The 22,591-nt window shown below is 42.2% G+C and overlaps 1 protein-coding gene across 1 annotated transcript in view; it reads left to right on the forward strand.

Moving 5' to 3' along the window:
- The window catches only part of LOC115115946 (rab GTPase-activating protein 1-like), a 159,991-nt gene extending 137,661 nt beyond the window's left edge, over positions 1 to 22,330 (forward strand). The window contains 7 exon segments of the mRNA XM_065007562.1: positions 1,754 to 1,846; positions 4,850 to 4,960; positions 5,128 to 5,232; positions 6,471 to 6,554; positions 7,825 to 7,896; positions 15,329 to 15,526; positions 16,730 to 22,330. Of these exon segments, the coding sequence (XP_064863634.1) occupies positions 1,754 to 1,846; positions 4,850 to 4,960; positions 5,128 to 5,232; positions 6,471 to 6,554; positions 7,825 to 7,896; positions 15,329 to 15,526; positions 16,730 to 16,852 (786 nt within the window). The 3' untranslated portion in view covers positions 16,853 to 22,330.
- The last annotated feature ends 261 nt before the right edge of the window (positions 22,331 to 22,591 follow it).

Raw genomic sequence — 22,591 nt, forward strand, 5'->3', positions numbered from 1 at the left:
CACACACAGTCTGTATAGTGCATACACAGTGAAACACACACACACACACACACACACACACACACACACACACACAGTCTGTATAGTGCATACACAGTGAAACACACACACACACACACACACACACACACACACACAGTCTGTATAGTGCATACACAGTGACACACACACACAGTCTGTATAGTGCATACACAGTGAAACACACACAGTCTGTATAGTGCATACACAGTGAAACACACACACACACACACAGTCTGTATAGTGCATACACAGTGAAACACACACACACACACACACACACACACAGTCTGTATAGTGCATACACAGTGAAACACACACACACACACACAGTCTGTATAGTGCATACACAGTGAAACACACACACACACACAGGCACAGACACACACATATCCTTCCCTTTTTTGTAAGCACTGTAGTTGTGTGGTTGTGCTGTTCCATAAATGTACTTAGTTCCAGAGCCTGGTTCCTGTGTGTGTGTGGTTTATATAGCGCTCAGGTGCAGGATTAGAAGTGAACTCTAACAACAGACACACACGCACACACACACACACACACAGACGGACGGGACAGACAGACAGACAGCTGTAACAGCTGTCGGACTGGGACAGCAGCTGTCGGACTGGGACAGCAGCTGTCGGACTGGGACAGCAGCTGTCGGACTGGGACAGCAGCTGTCGGACTGGGACAGCAGCTGTCGGACTGGGACAGCAGCTGTCGGACTGGGACAGATTGAGTCTCTGTCTAGATTGGCACCTCCTGACTTCAACCCTCTAATTTTATCACAGTGCCTGCCGTTCTGTCTCAACCTCACTGTGGACTGTGGACCCACCTAAATCTCATTTGCCACAATACGCATACACTCACACACACACACACACACACACACACACACACACACACACACACACACACACACACACACACACACACACACACACACACACACACACATTCAATATTGAAGGCTAGCATTGAAAGTCATGTAGGCTGTGCTGTTCCAGATACAAACACGCCCACTAGCTCCTGAGCCATGATAGCAGGGGTGTCAGTAATGTAGCCAGGTTACCCACTATAGCTGAATCCATCACTGGGTTCATTATGGACCGTTCCTCCACAACTGACCCGGTTCTGTACTGTGGTCTGAGCCGGAGGAAATGACAGCCGGCTAAATAGATCTCATTTACAACGAGCTGCCTGCTGGAGAAAGAGCATATTTACACACGCACGCACACACACACGCACAGCAGGGGAGAGAAGAGGGAAGTAGAGGGGTGAGGAGAGGAGGGGAGAGAAGAGGAGGGAAGGGGAGAGGAGGGGAGAGAAGAGGAGGGGAGGGAAGAGGAGGGAAGGGGAGAGGAGGGGAGAGAAGAGGAGGGGAGGGAAGGGGAGAGGAGAGGAGGGAAGGGAAGGGAAGAGGAGGGCATTGAAAGAAATGTTAATGAAGCTTGTTTTGCGTCACACAGACAGATGCATGATTGTTCATGGGTCTTTATTAAATAGGAAGAGGTGCTATACTGTACATGCAGGATCACCTTCAAGTAGCTCGTGCTTGACACAGGTTTGTGTGTAGATACCAGTCACCTGACTGGTACTGTCATCAAAGATGCCTTTGCTCCATGACTAGAGCTGTAATCAGACAGAGGCTATGGGGAGCCTTCACCTCTGTGTCGTCTACTGTACGTGCATCTGTAGATGTTGTCCAGTTACACTGGGTCTGTCCCTGTCTCAACAGATCAGCCAGAAGAAGCTGAAGAAGTATGAGAAGGAATATGACAGCATGAGAGAACAGCAGGAGCAGCAGGAGCCTCCCATTGAGAGATATGAGGTACGAACACTCAACCAATTCATCAATCAATGTTTTAGATTGTTTACCTGCTTTCAGTCGTTCTATTATATTGACTTTTCTTATCTTCTCCCAAGAGAGATGGTAATCACAGAACACTTCAGTGATCCAGGGAGTCTCTGAAATAGACTGTGTACACCTACTTGTACACATATCCAATCCCAGCCCAGTGGAATCCATTAGCTAGTTGTAATGCCATTCATGTCTGCAGTGCAGGTGAATGTGGACTGCAGACAGGTCCATTTTTTTTTTACCAAGGTTGTTCTCAGAGGATGTTATTTATAAGAATAGTGTAACATTATATATGTCACCAGTCCACTGAAACAGGAAGACAGCAACAGGCTACTCTCTCTCTTCTATCAGCAACAGGCTACTCTCTCTCTTCTATCAGCAACAGGCTACTCTCTCTCTTCTATCAGCAACAGGCTACTCTCTCTCTTCTATCAGCAACAGGCTACTCTCTCTCTTCTATCAGCAACAGGCTACTCTCTCTCTTCTATCAGTAACAGGCTACTCTCTCTCTTCTATCAGCAACAGGCTACTCTCTTTCTTCTATCAGCAACAGGCTACTCTCTCTCTTCTATCAGCAACAGGCTACTCTCTCTCTTCTATCAGCAACAGGCTACTCTCTCTCTCTTTTATCAGCAACAGGCTACTCTCTCTCTTCTATCAGCAACAGGCTACTCTCTCTCTCTTCTATCAGCAACAGGCTACTCTCTCTCTCTCTTCTATCAGCAACAGGCTACTCTCTCTCTCTCTTCTATCAGCAACAGGCTACTCTCTCTTCTATCAGCAACAGGCTACTCTCTCTCTCTTCTATCAGCAACAGGCTACTCTCTCTCTCTCTTCTATCAGCAACAGGCTACTCTCTCTTCTAGCAGCAACAGGCTACTCTCTCTCTCACCCTCTCTTCTATCAGCAACAGGCTACTTTCTCTCTCTCTCACCCTCTCTTCTATCAGCAACAGGCTACTCTCTCTCTCTCACCCTCTCTTCTATCAGCAACAGGCTACTCTCTCTCTTCTATCAGCAACAGGCTACTTGCTCTCTCTCTCACCCTCTCTTCTATCAGCAACAGGCTTATCTCTCTCCCTCTCACCCTCTCTTCTATCAGCAACAGGCTACTCTCTCTCTTCTATCAGCAACAGGCTACTTGCTCTCTCTCTCACCCTCTCTTCTATCAGCAACAGGCTACTCTCTCTCTCTCACCCTCTCTTCTATCAGCAACAGGCTACTTGCTCTCTCTCTCTCCCTCTCTTCTACCAGCAACAGGCTTCTCTCTCTCTCTCTTCTATCAGCAACAGGCTTCTCTCTCTCTCTCTCTTCTATCAGCAACAGGCTTCTCTCTCTCTCTCTCTTCTACCAGCAACAGGCTTCTCTCTCTCTCTCTTCTATCAGCAACAGGCTTCTCTCTCTCTCTCTCTATCAGCAGCAGGCTACTCTCTCTCTCTCTCTCTCTCTCTCTCTCTCTCTCTTCTCTTCTATCAGCAACAGGCTTCTCTCTCTCTCTCTTCTATCAGCAGCAGGCTACTCTCTCTCTCTCTCTCTCTCTTCTATCAGCAACAGGCTTCTCTCTCTCTCTCTTCTATCAGCAACAGGCTTCTCTCTCTCTCTCTCTTCTATCAGCAGCAGGCTACTCTCTCTCTCTCTCTCTTCTACCAGCAACAGGCTTCTCTCTCTCTCTCTCTCTCTCTCTCTCTCTTCTATCAGCAACAGGCTTCTCTCTCTCTCTCTTCTATCAGCAACAGGCTTCTCTCTCTCTCTCTCTTCTATCAGCAGCAGGCTACTCTCTCTCTCTCTCTCTCTCTCTCTTCTACCAGCAACAGGCTTCTCTCTCTCTCTCTCTCTCTCTCTCTCTCTCTCTCTCTCTTCTACCAGCAACAGGCTTCTCTCTCTCTCTCTCTCTCTCTCTCTCTCTCTCTCTCTCTCTCTCTTCTACCAGCAACAGGCTTCTCTCTCTCTCTCTCTCTCTCCTCTCTTCTACCAGCAACAGGCTTCTCTCTCTCTCTCTCTCTCTCTCCCTCTCTTCTACCAGCAACAGGCTTCTCTCTCTCTCAATTCAATTCAATTCAAGGGCTTTATTGGCATGGGAAACATGTGTTAACATTGCCAAAGCAAGTGAGGTAGACAACATACAAAGTGAATAAAACAACAAAAATTAACAGTAAACATTAGACACATATAGAAGTTTCAAAACAGTAAAGACATTATAAATGTCATATTATATATATACAGTGTTTTAACAAATGGTTAAAGGACACAATATAAAATAAATAAGCATAAATATGGCCTTTTCTCGTGGCAACAGGTCACAAATCTTGCTGCTGTGATGGCACACTGGAATTTCACCCAGTAGATATGGGAGTTTTTCAAAATTGGATTTGTTTTCGAATTCTTTGTGGATCTGTGTAATCTGAGGGAAATATGTCTCTCTAATATGGTCATACATTGGGCAGGAGGTTAGGAAGTGCAGCTCAGTTTCCACCTCATTTTGTGGGCAGTGAGCACATAGCCTGTCTTCTCTTGAGAGCCATGTCTGCCTACGGCGGCCTTTCTCAATAGCAAGGCTATGCTCACTGAGTCTGTACATAGTCAAAGCTTTCCTTAATTTTGGGTCAGTCACAGTGGTCAGGTATTCTGCCGCTGTGTACTCTCTGTGTAGGGCCAAATAGCATTCTAGTTTGCTCTGTTTTTTTGTTAATTCTTTCCAATGTGTTAAGTAATTATCTTTTTGTTTTCTCCTGATTTGGTTGGGTCTAATTGTACTGTTGTCCTGGGGCTCTGTAGGGTGTGTTTGTGTTTCTCTCTCTCTCTTCTATCAGCAGCAGGCTACTCTCTTGTTTTCCAATCCTCTACTCTTTCCACTCTTCATCTCACTGACTCCTCTTAACTTTCTCTCTCCCAATATCTCTACTTTCCCCCCCTCTTCCTCTCCTCCACTCCACTCACTCACTCACTCTTACCTTCCTCCTCTCCTCCCCTGTAGAGGGAGAACCGTCGTCTCCAGGAGGCTAACATGCGTCTGGAGCAGGAGAATGATGACCTGGCCCATGAACTGGTCAGCAGCAAAATCGCTCTGCGCAAAGACCTGGACAACGTAAGACACATCCCTCGTGATTCCTTTTTTACTTGTGCAAGTCTGTAAACCTGTATGTGTGTTTATACATTTTCTAATACTCTGCTAGGTTTTTCTTGTCATTTGGCATTAGCTAATGTCAGTAGACCTGTTACCCGTACCCATGTGTCTGTCTGTCTGTCCCTCAGGCTGAGGAGAAAGCAGACGCTCTGAACAAGGAGCTGTTGATGACCAAACAGAAGCTGGTGGATTCAGAGGACGAGAAGAGACGACTAGAGGAGGAGTCTGCACAGGTCTGTCTGGCTGCCTGGCTAGCTGTTTGTCTGGATAGCTGGCTGGCTGTCTGGCTGGCTGGCTAGCTGTCTGTCTGTCTGGCTAGCTGTCTGTCTGGCTGACTGGCTGGCTAGCTGTCTGTCTGGATAGCTGGCTGGCTGTCTGTCTGACTGTGTCTGACTGTCTCTGGCAAGCTGTCTGTCTGACTGTCTCTGGCTAGCTGACTGTCGGGATAGCTGTCTGTCTGGCTAGCTGTCTGGCTAGCTGGCTGTCTGTATGGCTAGTTGGCTGTCTGTATGGCTGTCTGGCTAGCTGTCTGGCTGACTGTCTGTTTGGCTAGCTGTTTGGCTAGCTGTCTGGCTGACTGTCTGTTTGGCTAGCTGTCTGGCTGACTGTCTGTTTGGCTAGCTGTCTGGCTGACTGTCTGTTTGGCTAGCTGTATGGCTGACTGTCTGTTTGGCTAGCTGTCTGGCTGACTGTCTGTTTGGCTAGCTGTCTGGCTGACTGTCTGTTTGGCTAGCTGTCTGGCTGACTGTCTGTCTGGCTAGCTGTCTGGCTGACTGTCTGTTTGGCTAGCTGTCTGGCTGACTGTCTGTTTGGCTAGCAGTCTGGCTGACTGTCTGTCTGGCTAGCTGTCTGGCTGACTGTCTGTTTGGCTAGCTGTCTGGCTGACTGTCTGTTTGGCTAGCTGTCTGGCTGACTGTCTGTCTGGCTTGCTGTCCATTTAAAATAAACAAAAGATTCCTTTAGTATTGGAAAAGAGAACGGAGGTCCACTGACCATGGACATTGATGTATTGGTTTGATCCATAAATATACCATTGTCCTTTGGAGAGTCGCTGAATGTTCTTCAGATTGCTCGTCTGTTGATGCACCTTGATTGGAGAGCAGTGTTGTTTCTGTCTTTCTGTCTCTTTAAGACAGAGGGGGATGTTGTCCTCCCCTATTCACTGTGGCCACTGCCTGTGTTCCAGGACTTTGGCCCAACACAGGACCTGTCATTACCTGCTCTCTCTACGTTATTTCTCATGGTGTCCACTTATGAGAGAAACAGTCGCTCAAGGGACATCTGTTGCTGTCCTCTTCATGACTACATTACACTCCTTGTTGAGTGTGTCACTACTGTAGGTAGTTTATACAGGCCCAATGACAGTTGACTGCTGACTGAGAGGAGGTTATCATGTAGGTCACAGTAGGCAGCCATGAGAATCATTCATTCAGTGTATAATATCACTGCGTGCGCCTGCGTGTGTCCACAGCTGAAAGAGATGTGCAGACGGGAGCTGGGTAAATCAGAGTCTGAGATAAAGAAGAATGGTTCCATCATAGGAGAGTACAAACAGGTAAGCTGACAGGAGATATACCATTTTTAGTTTTGTTCTACATGTATAAAGTAGTTTCAAATTGTATTCTACATAGTGACATCATATTTATTACTTACCTAGGGACTGCGGATGTAAATTAGCCGTCTAGGTCATTTGTCTACACTATGTTTTGATCACAACTGACAGATAAGGGCCTCCTGAGTGGGGCAGCGATCTAAGGCACTGCAGACAGACACAGACAGACAGACAGACGACAGACACAGACACAGACAAGAGACACACAGAACCAGACAAGAGACACAGGCAAGAGACACAGAACCAGGCAAGAGACACAGACAGACATACAGAACCAGACAAGAGACATAGACAAGAGACACAGACAAGAGACACACAGACAGAGAAACACAGATAGACAGACAGGGACGTATAGTTTCTCTGAGTCACTCATAGGACAGTGGTTATTTTGAAGGAGGCGGTTTACCTGTGGGATGATAAGGGTTTGTTATGAGCAGGTTTTACATTATTTATGATAGCTGTCTTTGGGATGAGCCGTTGTCATCTTTTCACACTTTACAACCTCTCATTTTAGAGACACTCCCCCCACCCCTACACCCTCTGACCTTTTCCTCCCCCACCCCTATACCCTCTGACCTTTGCCTCCCCCCACCCCTACACCCTCTGACCTTTGCCTCCCCCACTCCTACACCCTCTGACCTTTTCCTCCCCCCACCCCTATACCCTCTGACCTTTGCCTCCCCCCCACCCCTACACCCTCTGACCTTTTCCTCCCCCACCCCTATACCCTCTGACCTTTGCCTCCCCCCCCTACACCCTCTGCCCCTACACCCTCTGACTTTTGCCTCACCCCCACCCCTACACCCTCTGACCTTTGACTCCCCTACACCCTCAGACCTTTTCCTCCCCTACACCCTCAGACCTTTGACTCCCCCCACCCCTACACCCTCCGACCTTTGACTCCCCCACCCCTACACCTTCCGACCTTTGACTCCCTACACCCTCAGACCTTTGACTCCCCCCACCCCTATACCCTCAGATCTTTGCCCACCCCTACACCCTCCGACCTTTGACTTCCCCCACCCCTACACCCTCCGACGTTTGCCTCCCCCCACCCCTACACCCTCCGACCTTTTCCTCCACCCCACCCCTACACCCTCAGACCTTTGACTACCCCACACAGTCCAATACGTCCCCACAAGTTTTGTGTGTCTATGTGGAGTTGACCTCAGTGCTCTGTTGGACCTTTTGACCTCTGTGTTGATCCCTGTAGATCTGCTCTCAGCTCAGTGAGCGTCTGGAGAAACAGCAGATCGCCAACAAGGGAGAGGTGGAGAAGATCCGGGTGAGCCCCCATCATCACATGACCTGACATACGATTACATGACAGACCGCAATCACATCAAACAATCACGACAATCACATGACAGATATGACTGACCACTGTATTAAAACACGTGACGTCACACAAACAAATGACCGACAAGACACACAATCAATCACATGACCTGACAGAGTACTGTATATGTTGATGCTCTCTTTGTGTGGCTGTGTTTGTAGTGCTGCTTAGCGAATTAACATTAGCTGTTTATGTATACATGTTAGTCTCATGTAGAATGTCAAGTGTGTAGTATACATGATTATAGCCTTAGTGTAATTATTAGTAGTCTTATATGAGGAGTATGATGAAGAATCCATTGCGATTCCATTTTGATGACAAACAGAATAGCCCAGTTCTTCGTTTGTGAACAGTGATAGTGGATGGTAAGTACAGCCAGGGCAGTAGTGTTTCTCATGTCCAGGCTAGGTGTGGTGATGGAGTGGATGAGAGGGCTCTTGAAGCAGCTGGGGACTGTCTCACCAGTGGAGGAGAGACCCTCACCCTGACACTCAGCCTGACACTTAAAACCTCTTCTCATCCCCTTGCCAGCCTCCTTACAACCACTCTGTCCATTACAGCAGCTGCAGCCTGAACTGACTCAATCCCACACCACCCGGGGGTGGGGCGGTGCTTATATACTCCCTTAAGACTGACAATAGAACTGTTTTTCCATTTTGAAACCGTAGCCAGTATACGCTCCCTCAAAATAGCCAGCTTTATTTAATCTAAGATAATTCAAGATATGTCATTTATTTTGACGTTTTTGCCAAATAAATCTTAGTCACGCAATTTTACATCTAACTCATATTGCTTTCAGTTAAAAAATGTAAACGAGTAGTCTCTCATTGAATGACAACAAAGATTTGATTGAAGAATCACTACTGTTGACCAGTCAACGACGAAGGGGTGTAGACTTCGGTTTACCCCCAGAAAAAAACGTGTGTGATTTATAACCTGTACCTGATTTATATAGTGTAGTGTTATAACCTGTACCTGATTTATATAGTGTAGTGGAATAACCTGTACCTGATTTATATAGTGTAGTGGTATAATCTGTACCTGATTTATATAGTGTAGTGTTATAACCTGTACCTGGTTTATATAGTGTAGTGTTATAACCTGTACCTGATTTATATAGTGTAGTGTTATAACCTGTACCTGATTTATATAGTGTAGATTTATATAGTGTAGTGTTATAACCTGTACCTGAGTTATGTAATGTAGTGTTATAACCTGTACCTGATTTATATAGTGTAGTGTTATAACCTGTACCTGAGTTATGTAATGTAGTGCTATAACCTCTACCTGGTTTATATAGTGTAGTGTTATAACCTGTACCTGATTTATATAGTGTAGATTTATATAGTGTAGTGTTATAACCTGTACCTGAGTTATGTAATGTAGTGTTATAACCTGTACCTGATTTATATAGTGTAGTGTTATAACCTGTACCTGATTTATATAGTGTAGTGTTATAACCTGTACCTGATTTATATAGTGTAGTGTTATAACCTGTACCTGATTTATATAGTGTAGTGTTATAACCTGTACCTGAGTTATGTAATGTAGTGTTATAACCTGTACCTGATTTATATAGTGTAGTGTTATAACCTGTACCTGATTTATATAGTGTAGTGTTATAATCTGTACCTGATTTATATAGTGTAGTGTTATAACCTGTACCTGATTTATATAGTGTAGTGTTATAATCTGTACCTGATTTATATAGTGTAGTGTTATAACCTGTACCTGATGTATATAGTGTAGTGTTATAATCTGTACCTGATTTATATAGTGTAGTGTTATAACCTGTACCTGATTTATATAGTGTAGTGTTATAATCTGTACCTGATTTATATAGTGTAGTGTTATAACCTGTACCTGATGTATATAGTGTAGTGGAATAACCTGTACCTGATTTATATAGTGTAGTGTTATAACCTGTACCTGATTTATATAGTGTGGTGTTATAACCTGTACCTGATTTATATAGTGTAGTGTTATAACCTGTACCTGGTTTATATAGTGTGGTGTTATAACCTGTATCTGGTTTATATAGTGTGGTGTTATAACCTGTACCTGATTTATGTAATGTAGTGCTATAACCTGTACCTGATTTATATAGTGTAGTGTTATAATCTGTACCTGATTTATGTAATGTAGTGCTATAACCTGTACCTGATTTATATAGTGTAGTGCTATAATCTGTACCTGATTTATGTAATGTAGTGCTATAACCTGTACCTGATTTATGTAATGTAGTGCTATAACCTGTACCTGATTTATGTAATGTAGTGCTATAACCTGTACCTGATTTATGTAATGTAGTGCTATAACCTCTACCTGATTTATAAAGTGTAGTGTTATAATCTGAACCTGAGTTATATAGTATAGATTTATATAGTGTAGTGTTATAACCTGTACCTGAGTTATGTAATGTAGTGTTATAACCTGTACCTGATTTATATAGTGTAGTGTTATAATCTGTACCTGATTTATATAGTGTAGTGTTATAATCTGTACCTGATTTATATAGTGTGGTGTTATAATCTGTACCTGATTTATATAGTGTAGTGTTATAACCTGTACCTGATTTATATAGTGTAGTGTTATAATCTGTACCTGATTTATATAGTGTAGTGGAATAACCTGTACCTGATTTATATAGTGTAGTGTTATAACTTGTATCTGGTTTATATAGTGTAGTGTTATAACCTGTACCTGGTTTATATAGTGTAGTGTTATAACCTGTACCTGGTTTATATAGTGTAGTGTTATAACCTGTACCTGGTTTATATAGTGTAGTGTTATAACTTGTATCTGGTTTATATAGTGTAGTGTTATAACCTGTACCTGATTTATATAGTGTAGTGTTATAACCTGTACCTGGTTTATATAGTGTAGTGTTATAACCTGTACCTGGTTTATATAGTGTGGTGTTATAACCTGTACCTGATTTATATAGTGTAGTGTTATAACCTGTACCTGGTTTATATAGTGTAGTGTTATAATCTGTACCTGATTTATATAGTGTAGTGGAATAACCTGTACCTGATTTATATAGTGTAGTGTTATAACTTGTATCTGGTTTATATAGTGTAGTGTTATAACCTGTACCTGGTTTATATAGTGTAGTGTTATAACCTGTACCTGGTTTATATAGTGTAGTGTTATAACCTGTACCTGGTTTATATAGTGTAGTGTTATAACTTGTATCTGGTTTATATAGTGTAGTGTTATAACCTGTACCTGATTTATATAGTGTAGTGTTATAACCTGTACCTGGTTTATATAGTGTAGTGTTATAACCTGTACCTGGTTTATATAGTGTGGTGTTATAACCTGTACCTGATTTATATAGTGTAGTGTTATAACCTGTACCTGGTTTATATAGTGTGGTGTTATAACCTGTACCTGATTTATATAGTGTAGATTTATATAGTGTAGTGTTATAACCTGTACCTGATTTATGTAGTGTAGTGTTATAACCTGTACCTGATTTATATAGTGTGGTGTTATAACCTGTACCTGATTTATATAGTGTGGTGTTATAACCTGTACCTGATTTATATAGTGTAGTGTTATAACCACCTGTACCTGATTTATATGGGGCGGCAGGGTAGCCTAGTGGTTAGAGCGTTGGACTAGTAACTGGAAGGTTGCGAGTTCAAACCCCCGAGCTGACAAGGTACAAATCTGTCGTTCTGCCCCTGAACAAGGCAGTTAACCCACTGTTCCTAGGCCGTCATTAAAAATAAGAATTTGTTCTTGACTGACTTGCCTGGTTAAATAAAGGTAAAATAAATAAATATAGTGTAGTGTTATAATCTGTACCTGATTTATATAGTGTTATAACCTGTACCTGATTTATATAGTGTAGTGTTATAACCTGTACCTGATTTATATAGTGTAGTGGAATAACCTGTACCTGATTTATATAGTGTAGTGTTATAACCTGTACCTGATTTATATAGTGTAGTGGAATAACCTGTACCTGAGTTATGTAATGTAGTGTTATAACCTGTACCTGATTTATATAGTGTAGTGTTATAACCTGTACCTGATTTATATAGTGTAGTGTTATAATCTGTACCTGATTTATATAGTGTAGTGTTATAACCTGTACCTGATTTATATAGTGTAGTGTTATAATCTGTACCTGATTTATATAGTGTAGTGTTATAACCTGTACCTGATGTATATAGTGTAGTGGAATAACCTGTACCTGATTTATATAGTGTAGTGTTATAACCTGTACCTGATTTATATAGTGTGGTGTTATAACCTGTACCTGATTTATATAGTGTAGTGTTATAACCTGTACCTGGTTTATATAGTGTGGTGTTATAACCTGTATCTGGTTTATATAGTGTGGTGTTATAACCTGTACCTGGTTTATATAGTGTGGTGTTATAACCTGTACCTGATTTATATAGTGTTATAACCTGTGTTATAATCTGTACCTGATTTATGTAATGTAGTGCTATAACCTGTACCTGATTTATGTAATGTAGTGCTATAACCTGTACCTGATTTATGTAATGTAGTGCTATAACCTGTACCTGATTTATGTAATGTAGTGCTATAACCTGTACCTGATTTATGTAATGTAGTGCTATAACCTGTACCTGATTTATGTAATGTAGTGCTATAACCTCTACCTGATTTATAAAGTGTAGTGTTATAATCTGAACCTGAGTTATATAGTATAGATTTATATAGTGTAGTGTTATAACCTGTACCTGAGTTATGTAATGTAGTGTTATAACCTGTACCTGATTTATATAGTGTAGTGTTATAATCTGTACCTGATTTATATAGTGTAGTGTTATAATCTGTACCTGATTTATATAGTGTAGTGGAATAACCTGTACCTGATTTATATAGTGTAGTGTTATAACTTGTATCTGGTTTATATAGTGTAGTGTTATAACCTGTACCTGGTTTATATAGTGTAGTGTTATAACCTGTACCTGGTTTATATAGTGTAGTGTTATAACCTGTACCTGGTTTATATAGTGTAGTGTTATAACTTGTTTGTAGTGTTATAACCTAGTTTATATAGTGTAGTGTTATAACTTGTATCTGGTTTATATAGTGTAGTGTTATAACCTGTACCTGATTTATATAGTGTAGTGTTATAACCTGTACCTGGTTTATATAGTGTAGTGTTATAACCTGTACCTGGTTTATATAGTGTGGTGTTATAACCTGTACCTGATTTATATAGTGTAGTGTTATAACCTGTACCTGGTTTATATAGTGTAGTGTTATAACCTGTACCTGATTTATATAGTGTAGATTTATATAGTGTAGTGTTATAACCTGTACCTGATTTATATAGTGTAGTGTTATAACCTGTACCTGATTTATATAGTGTAGTGGAATAACCTGTACCTGATTTATATAGTGTAGTGTTATAACCTGTACCTGATTTATATAGTGTAGTGTTATAACCTGTACCTGATTTATATAGTGTAGATTTATATAGTGTAGTGTTATAACCTGTACCTGAGTTATGTAATGTAGTGTTATAACCTGTACCTGATTTATATAATGTAGTGTTATAACCTGTACCTGATTTATATAGTGTAGTGTTATAATCTGTACCTGATTTATATAGTGTGGTGTTATAACCTGTACCTGATTTATATAGTGTAGTGTTATAACCTGTACCTGATTTATATAGTGTGGTGTTATAACCTGTACCTAATTTATATAGTGTAGTGTTATAACCTGTACCTGATGTATATAGTGTAGTGGAATAACCTGTACCTGATTTATATAGTGTAGTGTTATAACCTGTACCTGATTTATATAGTGTGGTGTTATAACCTGTACCTGATTTATATAGTGTAGTGTTATAACCTGTACCTGGTTTATATAGTGTGGTGTTATAACCTGTATCTGGTTTATATAGTGTGGTGTTATAACCTGTACCTGGTTTATATAGTGTGGTGTTATAACCTGTACCTAATTTATATAGTGTAGTGTTATAATCTGTACCTGATTTATGTAATGTAGTGCTATAACCTGTACCTGATTTATGTAATGTAGTGCTATAACCTGTACCTGATTTATGTAATGTAGTGCTATAACCTGTACCTGATTTATGTAATGTAGTGCTATAACCTGTACCTGATTTATGTAATGTAGTGCTATAACCTGTACCTGATTTATGTAATGTAGTGCTATAACCTCTACCTGATTTATAAAGTGTAGTGTTATAATCTGAACCTGAGTTATATAGTATAGATTTATATAGTGTAGTGTTATAACCTGTACCTGAGTTATGTAATGTAGTGTTATAACCTGTACCTGATTTATATAGTGTAGTGTTATAATCTGTACCTGATTTATATAGTGTAGTGTTATAATCTGTACCTGATTTATATAGTGTAGTGGAATAACCTGTACCTGATTTATATAGTGTAGTGTTATAACTTGTATCTGGTTTATATAGTGTAGTGTTATAATCTGTACCTGGTTTATATAGTGTAGTGTTATAACCTGTACCTGGTTTATATAGTGTAGTGTTATAACCTGTACCTGGTTTATATAGTGTAGTGTTATAACTTGTATCTGGTTTATATAGTGTAGTGTTATAACCTGTACCTGATTTATATAGTGTAGTGTTATAACCTGTACCTGGTTTATATAGTGTAGTGTTATAACCTGTACCTGGTTTATATAGTGTGGTGTTATAACCTGTACCTGATTTATATAGTGTAGTGTTATAACCTGTACCTGGTTTATATAGTGTAGTGTTATAACCTGTACCTGATGTATATAGTGTAGTGTTATAACCTGTACCTGATTTATATAGTGTAGTGTTATAACTTGTATCTGATTTATATAGTGTAGTGTTATAACTTGTATCTGATTTATATAGTGTAGTGTTATAACCTGTACCTGGTTTATATAGTGTGTAGTGGAATAACTTGTATCTAGTTTATATATTGTTGTGGTATATCCTGACCTGATTTATATAGTGTAAATAACCTGTGGAATAACCTGTGACCTGGTCTAAGGCTGTGAGAAGTACAGTGTCCTCCTTAACAAGTAGGGTCATCTCTAATGGGATAAGGTTAGGGTTAGAGATGCAATGTTGTAACCTGGTCTATGATATCTGTCTCTCCCCCAGCTGAAGGTGGAGGGCTGTGAGAAGTACAGTGTCCTCCTTAACAAGTAGGGTCATCTCTAATGGGATAAGGTTAGGGTTAGAGATGCAATGTTGTAACCTGGTCTATGATATCTGTCTCTCCCCCAGCTGAAGGTGGAGGGCTGTGAGAAGTACAGTGTCCTCCTTAACAAGTAGGGTCATCTCTAATGGGATAAGGTTAGGGTTAGAGATGCAATGTTGTAACCTGGTCTATGATATCTGTCTCTCCCCCAGCTGAAGGTGGAGGGCTGTGAGAAGTGCTCTATCCTCTTCAACAAGGAGGGTCGTCTAAAGGCAGTGAGGAAGATGAAGGAGGGCAGCGAGGAAGAGACGGACGAGGAGAAGGAGGGTCTGAAGAACCAGCTCAGAGAGATGGAGCTGGAACTGGCCCAGACCAAACTACAACTGGTGGAGGCAGAGTGCAAGATACAGGTACTGACCCAGACCAATGATACAGGTACTGACCCTGACCCAGACCAATGATACAGGTACTGACCCAGACCAATGATACAGGTACTGACCCAGACCCTGACTCAGACCCTGAACCAGACCAATGATACAGGTACTGACCCTGACCCTAACCCAGACCAATGATACAGCTACTGACCCTAACCCAGACCAATGATACAGGTACTGACCCCTGACCCAGACCAATGATACAGGTACTGACCCTAACCCAGACCAATGATACAGCTACTGACCCTAACCCAGACCAATGATACAGCTACTGACCCTAACCCAGACCAATGATACAGGTACTGACCCTAACCCAGACCAATGATACAGCTACTGACCCTAACCCAGACCAATGATACAGGTACTGACCCTAACCCAGACCAATGATACTGACCCTGACCCTAACCCAGACCAATGAACAGCTACTGAGACCAATGATACAGCTACTGACCAATGATACAGGTAACCCAACCCAGACCAATGATACAGCTACTGACCCTAACCCAGACCAATGATACAGGTACTGACCCTAACCCAGACCAATGATACTGACCCTGACCCTAACCCAGACCAATGATACAGCTACTGACCCTAACCCAGACCAATGATACAGCTACTGACCCTAACCCAGACCAATGATACAGGTACTGACCCAAACCCAGACCAATGATACAGGTACTGAGCCTAACCCAGACCAATGATACTGACCCTGACCCTAACCCAGACCAATGATACAGGTACTGACCCTAACCCAGACCAATGATATAGGTACTGACCCCTGACCCAGACCAATGATACAGGTACTGACCTCTATCCCTGACCCAGACCAATGATACAGGTACTGATCTCAAACCCTGACCCAGACCAATGATACAGGCACTGACCCCTGACCCTAACCCAGACCAATGAACTCACCTGGCTATAGCAACTGAACTCACCTGGCTATAGCAACTGAACTCACCTGGCTATAGCAACTGAACTCACCTGGCTATAGCAACTGATGTCTACTGATGTCACTTCATTTAAATTCAGCTGCTATATCATAACAATTCATGAATTAATTCCTGAAGGGAATTTGAGGCAATACAAGTTTGAATGATTTCTAGGCTTAGTCTCCTGTCCCATTACCCCAGGCTAGCTATGCTGCCCCTTGCCTAACCTCCTTTCTGTATGTTGCAGGACTTGGAGCACACCCTGGGTCTGGCCCTGAACGAGGTCCAGGCAGCCAAGAAGACCTGGTTCAACAGAACCTTAACCTCCATCAAGACCGTGACCGGAGCACAGGGGAAGGAGACGACCTAACCTGAGACCCTCCTCCTCGACCACAGACCGTTCCCTGCTGCTCCCAAACCTCGACCCGTTCCTCTCCCAGCCTCCCCCCTCCTCCCCCTGATCAGGGGTACCAGCCACTAACTTGACCGGAGTGAACCAAACCTCACCACGACAGGAGTTTTAAATAAGGACTGAGTTCAAAGGTACCACTGCCCCAAACTAAATGATATACTTAATTAAAAAATAAACAGAAAAGAAAAGTCTTCAACATTGGTCTTTATACTACTGATATTTAACAGGTAAGGAAGGAGTTGTAGAGAGTTACCTGAACTGTCCTCTCTCCAGACATGGGAAAGACAGCGCTTCATTTTACTGTCCTCTCCAGACATGGGAAAGACAGCGCTTCATTTTACTGTCCTCTCTCCAGACATGGGAAAAACAGCGCTTCATTTTACTGTCCTCTCTCCAGACATGGGAAAGACAGCGCTTCATTTTACTGTCCTCTCCAGACATGGGAAAGACAGCGCTTCATTTTACTGTCCTCTCTCCAGACATGGGAAAGACAGCGCTTAATTTTACTGTCCTCTCACCAGACATGGGAAAGACGGCGCTTCATTTTACTGTCCTCTCCAGACATGGGAAAGACAGCGCTTCATTTTACTGTCCTCTCACCAGACATGGGAAAGACAGCACTTCATTTTACTGTCCTCTCTCCAGACATGGGAAAGACAGCGCTTAATTTTACTGTCCTCTCACCAGACATGGGAAAGACAGCGCTTCATTTTACTGTCCTCTCCAGACATGGGAAAGACAGCGCTTCATTTTACTGTCCTCTCTCCAGACATGGGAAAAACAGCGCTTCATTTTACTGTCCTCTCTCCAGACATGGGAAAGACAGCGCTTCATTTTACTGTCCTCTCTCCGGGCATTGGAAAGACAGCGCTTCATTTTACTGTCCTCTCTCCAGACATGGGAAAGACAGCGCTTCATTTTACTGTCCTCTCTCCGGGCATGGGAAAGACAGCGCTTCATTTTACTGTCCTCTCTCCGGGCATGGGAAAGACAGCGCTTCATTTTACTGTCCTCTCTCCAGACATGGGAAAGACAGCGCTTCATTTTACTGTCCTCTCTCCAGACATGGGAAAGACAGCGCTTCATTTTACTGTCCTCTCTCCAGACATGGGAAAGACAGCGCTTAATTTTACTGTCCTCTCCAGACATGGGAAAGACAGCGCTTCATTTTACTGTCCTCTCTCCAGACATGGGAAAGACAGCGCTTCATTTTACTGTCCTCTCCAGACATGGGAAAGACAGCGCTTCATTTTACTGTCCTCTCTCCAGACATGGGAAATACAGCGCTTCATTTTACTGTCCTCTCCAGACATGGCAAAGACAGCGCTTCATTTTACTGTCCTCTCTCCAGACATGGGAAAGACAGCGCTTCATTATGCTGTCCTCTCTCCAGACATGGGAAAGACAGCGCTTCATTTTACTGTCCTCTCTCCAGACATGGGAAAGACAGCGCTTCATTTTGCTGTCCTCTCTCCAGACATGGGAAAGACAGCGCTTCATTTTACTGTCCTCTCTCCAGACAGGGGAAAGACAGCGCTTCATTTTACTGTCCTCTCCAGACATGGGAAAGACAGCGCTTCATTTTACTGTCCTCTCCAGACATGGGAAAGACAGCGCTTCATTTTACTGTCCTCTCCAGACATGGGAAAGACAGCGCTTCATTTTACTGTCCTCTCTCCAGACATGGGAAAAACAGCGCTTCATTTTACTGTCCTCTCTCCAGACATGGGAAAGACAGCGCTTCATTTTACTGTCCTCTCTCCAGACTACTTGCACCAACAACAACTCCAACTGTAATCTAGGTACTACCAGAGTTAAATAACAGCCTCCTTCTTTTCAAACTGAGCGTTTCTCATTTCTGATCTATGATACCTTTCTTTTTCTATATATGTGTGATTCTGAACATGCTTATGAATAAACATGAGTGAAAACTGAGCACACCAGAGTGTATGTATGGGTGTGTTTATTAATGTGTGTGTCAGTGTTAAGGGGAGTGTGCATGAGTATGTATGTTTGTACAGGTAACTGCCACAGTAATGGAAGCGATTAAATGAGGGATAGGAAGTATTTTGAAAGCAGATGCCTCCATACAGGTGTGGTTCTTGAGTTAATTAAGTAATTAACATCCCATCATTATGGCCATGTATTAAAATGCTGGACATGTCATTATTTTGGCTACCATGGCTATACCCCCCACAGGACACGAGTGGTCACTGAATGGTTTGATGAGCAGGAAAATGATGTAAACCATATGCCATGGCCGTTTCAGTCACCAGATCTCAACCACATTGAACACTTATGGGAGCTTCTCTAGCGGAGCCTGAGATGGCGTTTTTCCATCAACAAAACACCAAATGATGGAATTTCACTTGTAGAATCTATGCCCTGGGTACGTTGAAGTAGTTCTGGCTCGTGGCGCCCCAGCGCTCTATGAAGACACTTTATGTTGCCATTTCCTTTATTTTGGCAGTTACCTGTGTGACTGATGATGTTTTGAGTGTGGTCTTCCTGTGAAGTTCAGCAGGATAGGAGCTGGGTGCTGTATAGTGGGCTGAGGGGGAGTTATATGAGGAAGAGTATCTTACTGATGAAGCCTTGACTTGAAAGTTGAGGGGAACCTGGTAAACATTATGTACTGGGTAACTGTAGATATATAAGCAGCAGCCTTGGGTCTGTCCGGTTACTTGGTGTAACCGTATCAAGACAGAGGCCACTAGTGGTTGGTCCTGGCGCTGTCCTCACAGTGCACTTTCTGGGCTGTCTGAGCCTGGCTGGGCTCAAAGCATGGGAGCTCAGTGGCTGGAATTGCAGAGACAGATAGATGGGTGTAGCCCTCCCTTGCCTCAGACTCCACCCACAGACGTAGAACAGAACCTCCCCCTTTGGGACTCCTCCCTCCACGGCTGTGACCGACATGGCATACTACTGGTCTCCTATCAAACGTATCCTACTATATAGGGACTGGTGTTCCGTCCTCCTCTCTGAGACCAGCTGTTCCTCTGGCTTCTGTACTAGAAGACCCTTCATGACCTCTGACCACATCAATCAAGTTTATGCCATGTTATCCTAGTCACGGACACCACTCTCCCAACATAGACATAAACGCGTCACAGCCAGCCACCTACCGACCTACACTACTGACAGGGAGAGAAATGGCACACAGGTATTGTCTGGTCGTCAATCACAGGCTGTGTGCTTATGTGGCAGAATGAGTCAGGGGTCATCAAAGGTCAGGGTTTGTCAGAGGTCAAGCTGGCATTCTCTCTGAAAGAGTCGGGTGCACATTGTTGAATGTTATGAATAGAGCAGTCATGATTCCTCATTCTACATGTAAGAGAGACATGTTTGTTGTTCTACATAATATATTTCTGTCTGAATGCTCCGTTAGAGGTCTCTGTCCTACTCTCTACTGACAGTCTGTGTGTGTGTGTGGTCGGGATGGGGACTTTGCACCTTAACATTCATATTTATAATGTATGGTATCTTTCTAAGCTTACTTAAAGGGAAAAATTCACTCTAAACCATTTTGTTTGTATTTTTTTCACTAGTCCACTCTTGATACAGTCTCAAAATGTTTTGCATGTCAGCATTCAAGAAGCCAAGTGTCACTTGCCACATCATCAATGCGTTTTGCAGTGTATTTTTCCTTTAAGTCTGTGATGCCAGTGGAAGGAAGGCCTGTGTAATGTACTGAGAACAAAGAGGTCGTTCTGTAAGGCACTGGGTTGTACATAAGAATGATGATAATGATTACGTTTTTAATTTTGTATTTCTACTGCTGTAACTCAACTAAATAACAATGTTGCCTAAAATAACAATGTATTGTTGTACTGTGTCACAGATTAATGATGATCATGACCTACATACAGTACCAGTCAACAGTATGGATACCTACTAATTCCAGGGTTTTTCTTTGTTTTTACTATTTTCTACATTGTAGAATAATAGTGAAGACATCAACACTATGAAATAACACATATGGAATCATGTAGTAACCAAAAAACTGTTAAACAAGTCAATGTATTTTATATTTGAGATTCTTCAAAGTAGCCACCCTTTACCTTGATGACCTCTTTGCACACTCTTGGCATTCTCTCAACCAGCTTCACCTGGAATGCTTTTCCAGCAATCTTAACCTCTTAGTCCGCCCCATCCCGCATGCGGTATCGTTACTACAGCCTCAAGCTCATTAGCATAACGCAACGTTAGCGATTTTTAAAAATCGCAAATGAAACAAAATAAATATGCCTGTTCTCAAGCTTATCCTTTTCTTAACAATCCTGTCGTCTCAGATTTTCAAAATATGCTTTAGAACCAGAGAAAATCACTAATTTGTGTAAGAGTGGTGATAGCTAGCTTAGCGTTAGCATTAGCATTTAGCACGCAACATATTCACAAAAACCAGCCAAGGAATCAATTAAAATAATTTACCTTTGAAGAACTTCAGATGTTTCAATGAGGAGACTCTCAGTTACATAGCATATGTCCAGTTTTTCCTGAAAGATTCTTGTGTAGGACACATCGTTCCCTTTTGTTACTATGCATATGGCTACCGAAACTAACCGAAAATTCAGTCACCTACATGTCGAACTTTTTTCCGAAGTAACTCCATAATATTGACTGAAACATGGAAAACGTTGTTTGAATCAATCCTGAAGGTGGTTTGTCATATTTCTCTCCGTTGAAAGCACCGTCCTTGTAGCCTGGTTTGTTCTGAGATTTGAATGGAAAAATACCGGGACCTGACTTTTGCGCACCAATTGCCACGCAGCCACCTAGCGGGACACCTGGTAAATGTAGTCTCTTATGGTCAATCTTCCAATGATATGCCTACAAATACGTCACAATGCTGCAGAGACCTTGGGGAAACAAGAGAAAGAGTCCGTTCATTCCTGTCGCATTCACAGCCATATAAGGCGATCATGGAAAACGTAGCCTCAGAAATCCTGTGCATTTCCTGGTCGGTCATACATCTTGGTTTTGCCCGAAACATTTGTTCTAAGGGACTCACAGTGAAAATCTTTGCTGGAAACGTAAGACTGTCTTCTTTCCAAAGCTATCAATTCCAAGCATATTCGAGCATCTTTTCGTGACAAAATATTGCGCTTAAAACGGGCACGTCTTTTTATCCAAAAATGAAATACTGCCCCTATAGGACTAACAGGTTAAAGGAGTTCCCACATATTTCTAGAAAATAGTAAAAATAAAGAAAAACCCTGGAATGAGTAGGTGTGTCCAAACTTTTGACTGGTACTGTATGTTCTTTTGCTCAAAAGCTTTCCGTCGTCTTAAATGTCAGACAAACTGCTGTCTCATCCATGACATGACAAAATGTACCTTCATCCATCCAACATTTCTGAACGTGTGGAACATTGTAGTGTGTGTTACATTATTGTCTATACTTAATGCATTTTAATATAAAGATGTGAACTCAGACCACTTTGTTGTTTGTTTCATTCTTATTCTCATCCTAATGTATGCATGGATCATACACTTTAGAGGTCAGTCTATTTTTCCTCGCGTCCCCACGTGTTGCCGGTTCCATAAAGAGTTCTTATCATTCACTGAATTATAGGATCTCTTATGACCTGCTCCATTATCAATAGAAGGAATACCAGATTCTTGTTGCTATAATAATAGTATTAATAGTAATACTAATAGTAGTAATAATAATATCAATAATACTACTAATAGTCA

The sequence above is a fragment of the Oncorhynchus nerka genome, linkage group LG22, assembly GCF_034236695.1.
Source record: "Oncorhynchus nerka isolate Pitt River linkage group LG22, Oner_Uvic_2.0, whole genome shotgun sequence".
Classification (NCBI taxonomy): Eukaryota; Metazoa; Chordata; class Actinopteri; order Salmoniformes; family Salmonidae; genus Oncorhynchus; species Oncorhynchus nerka.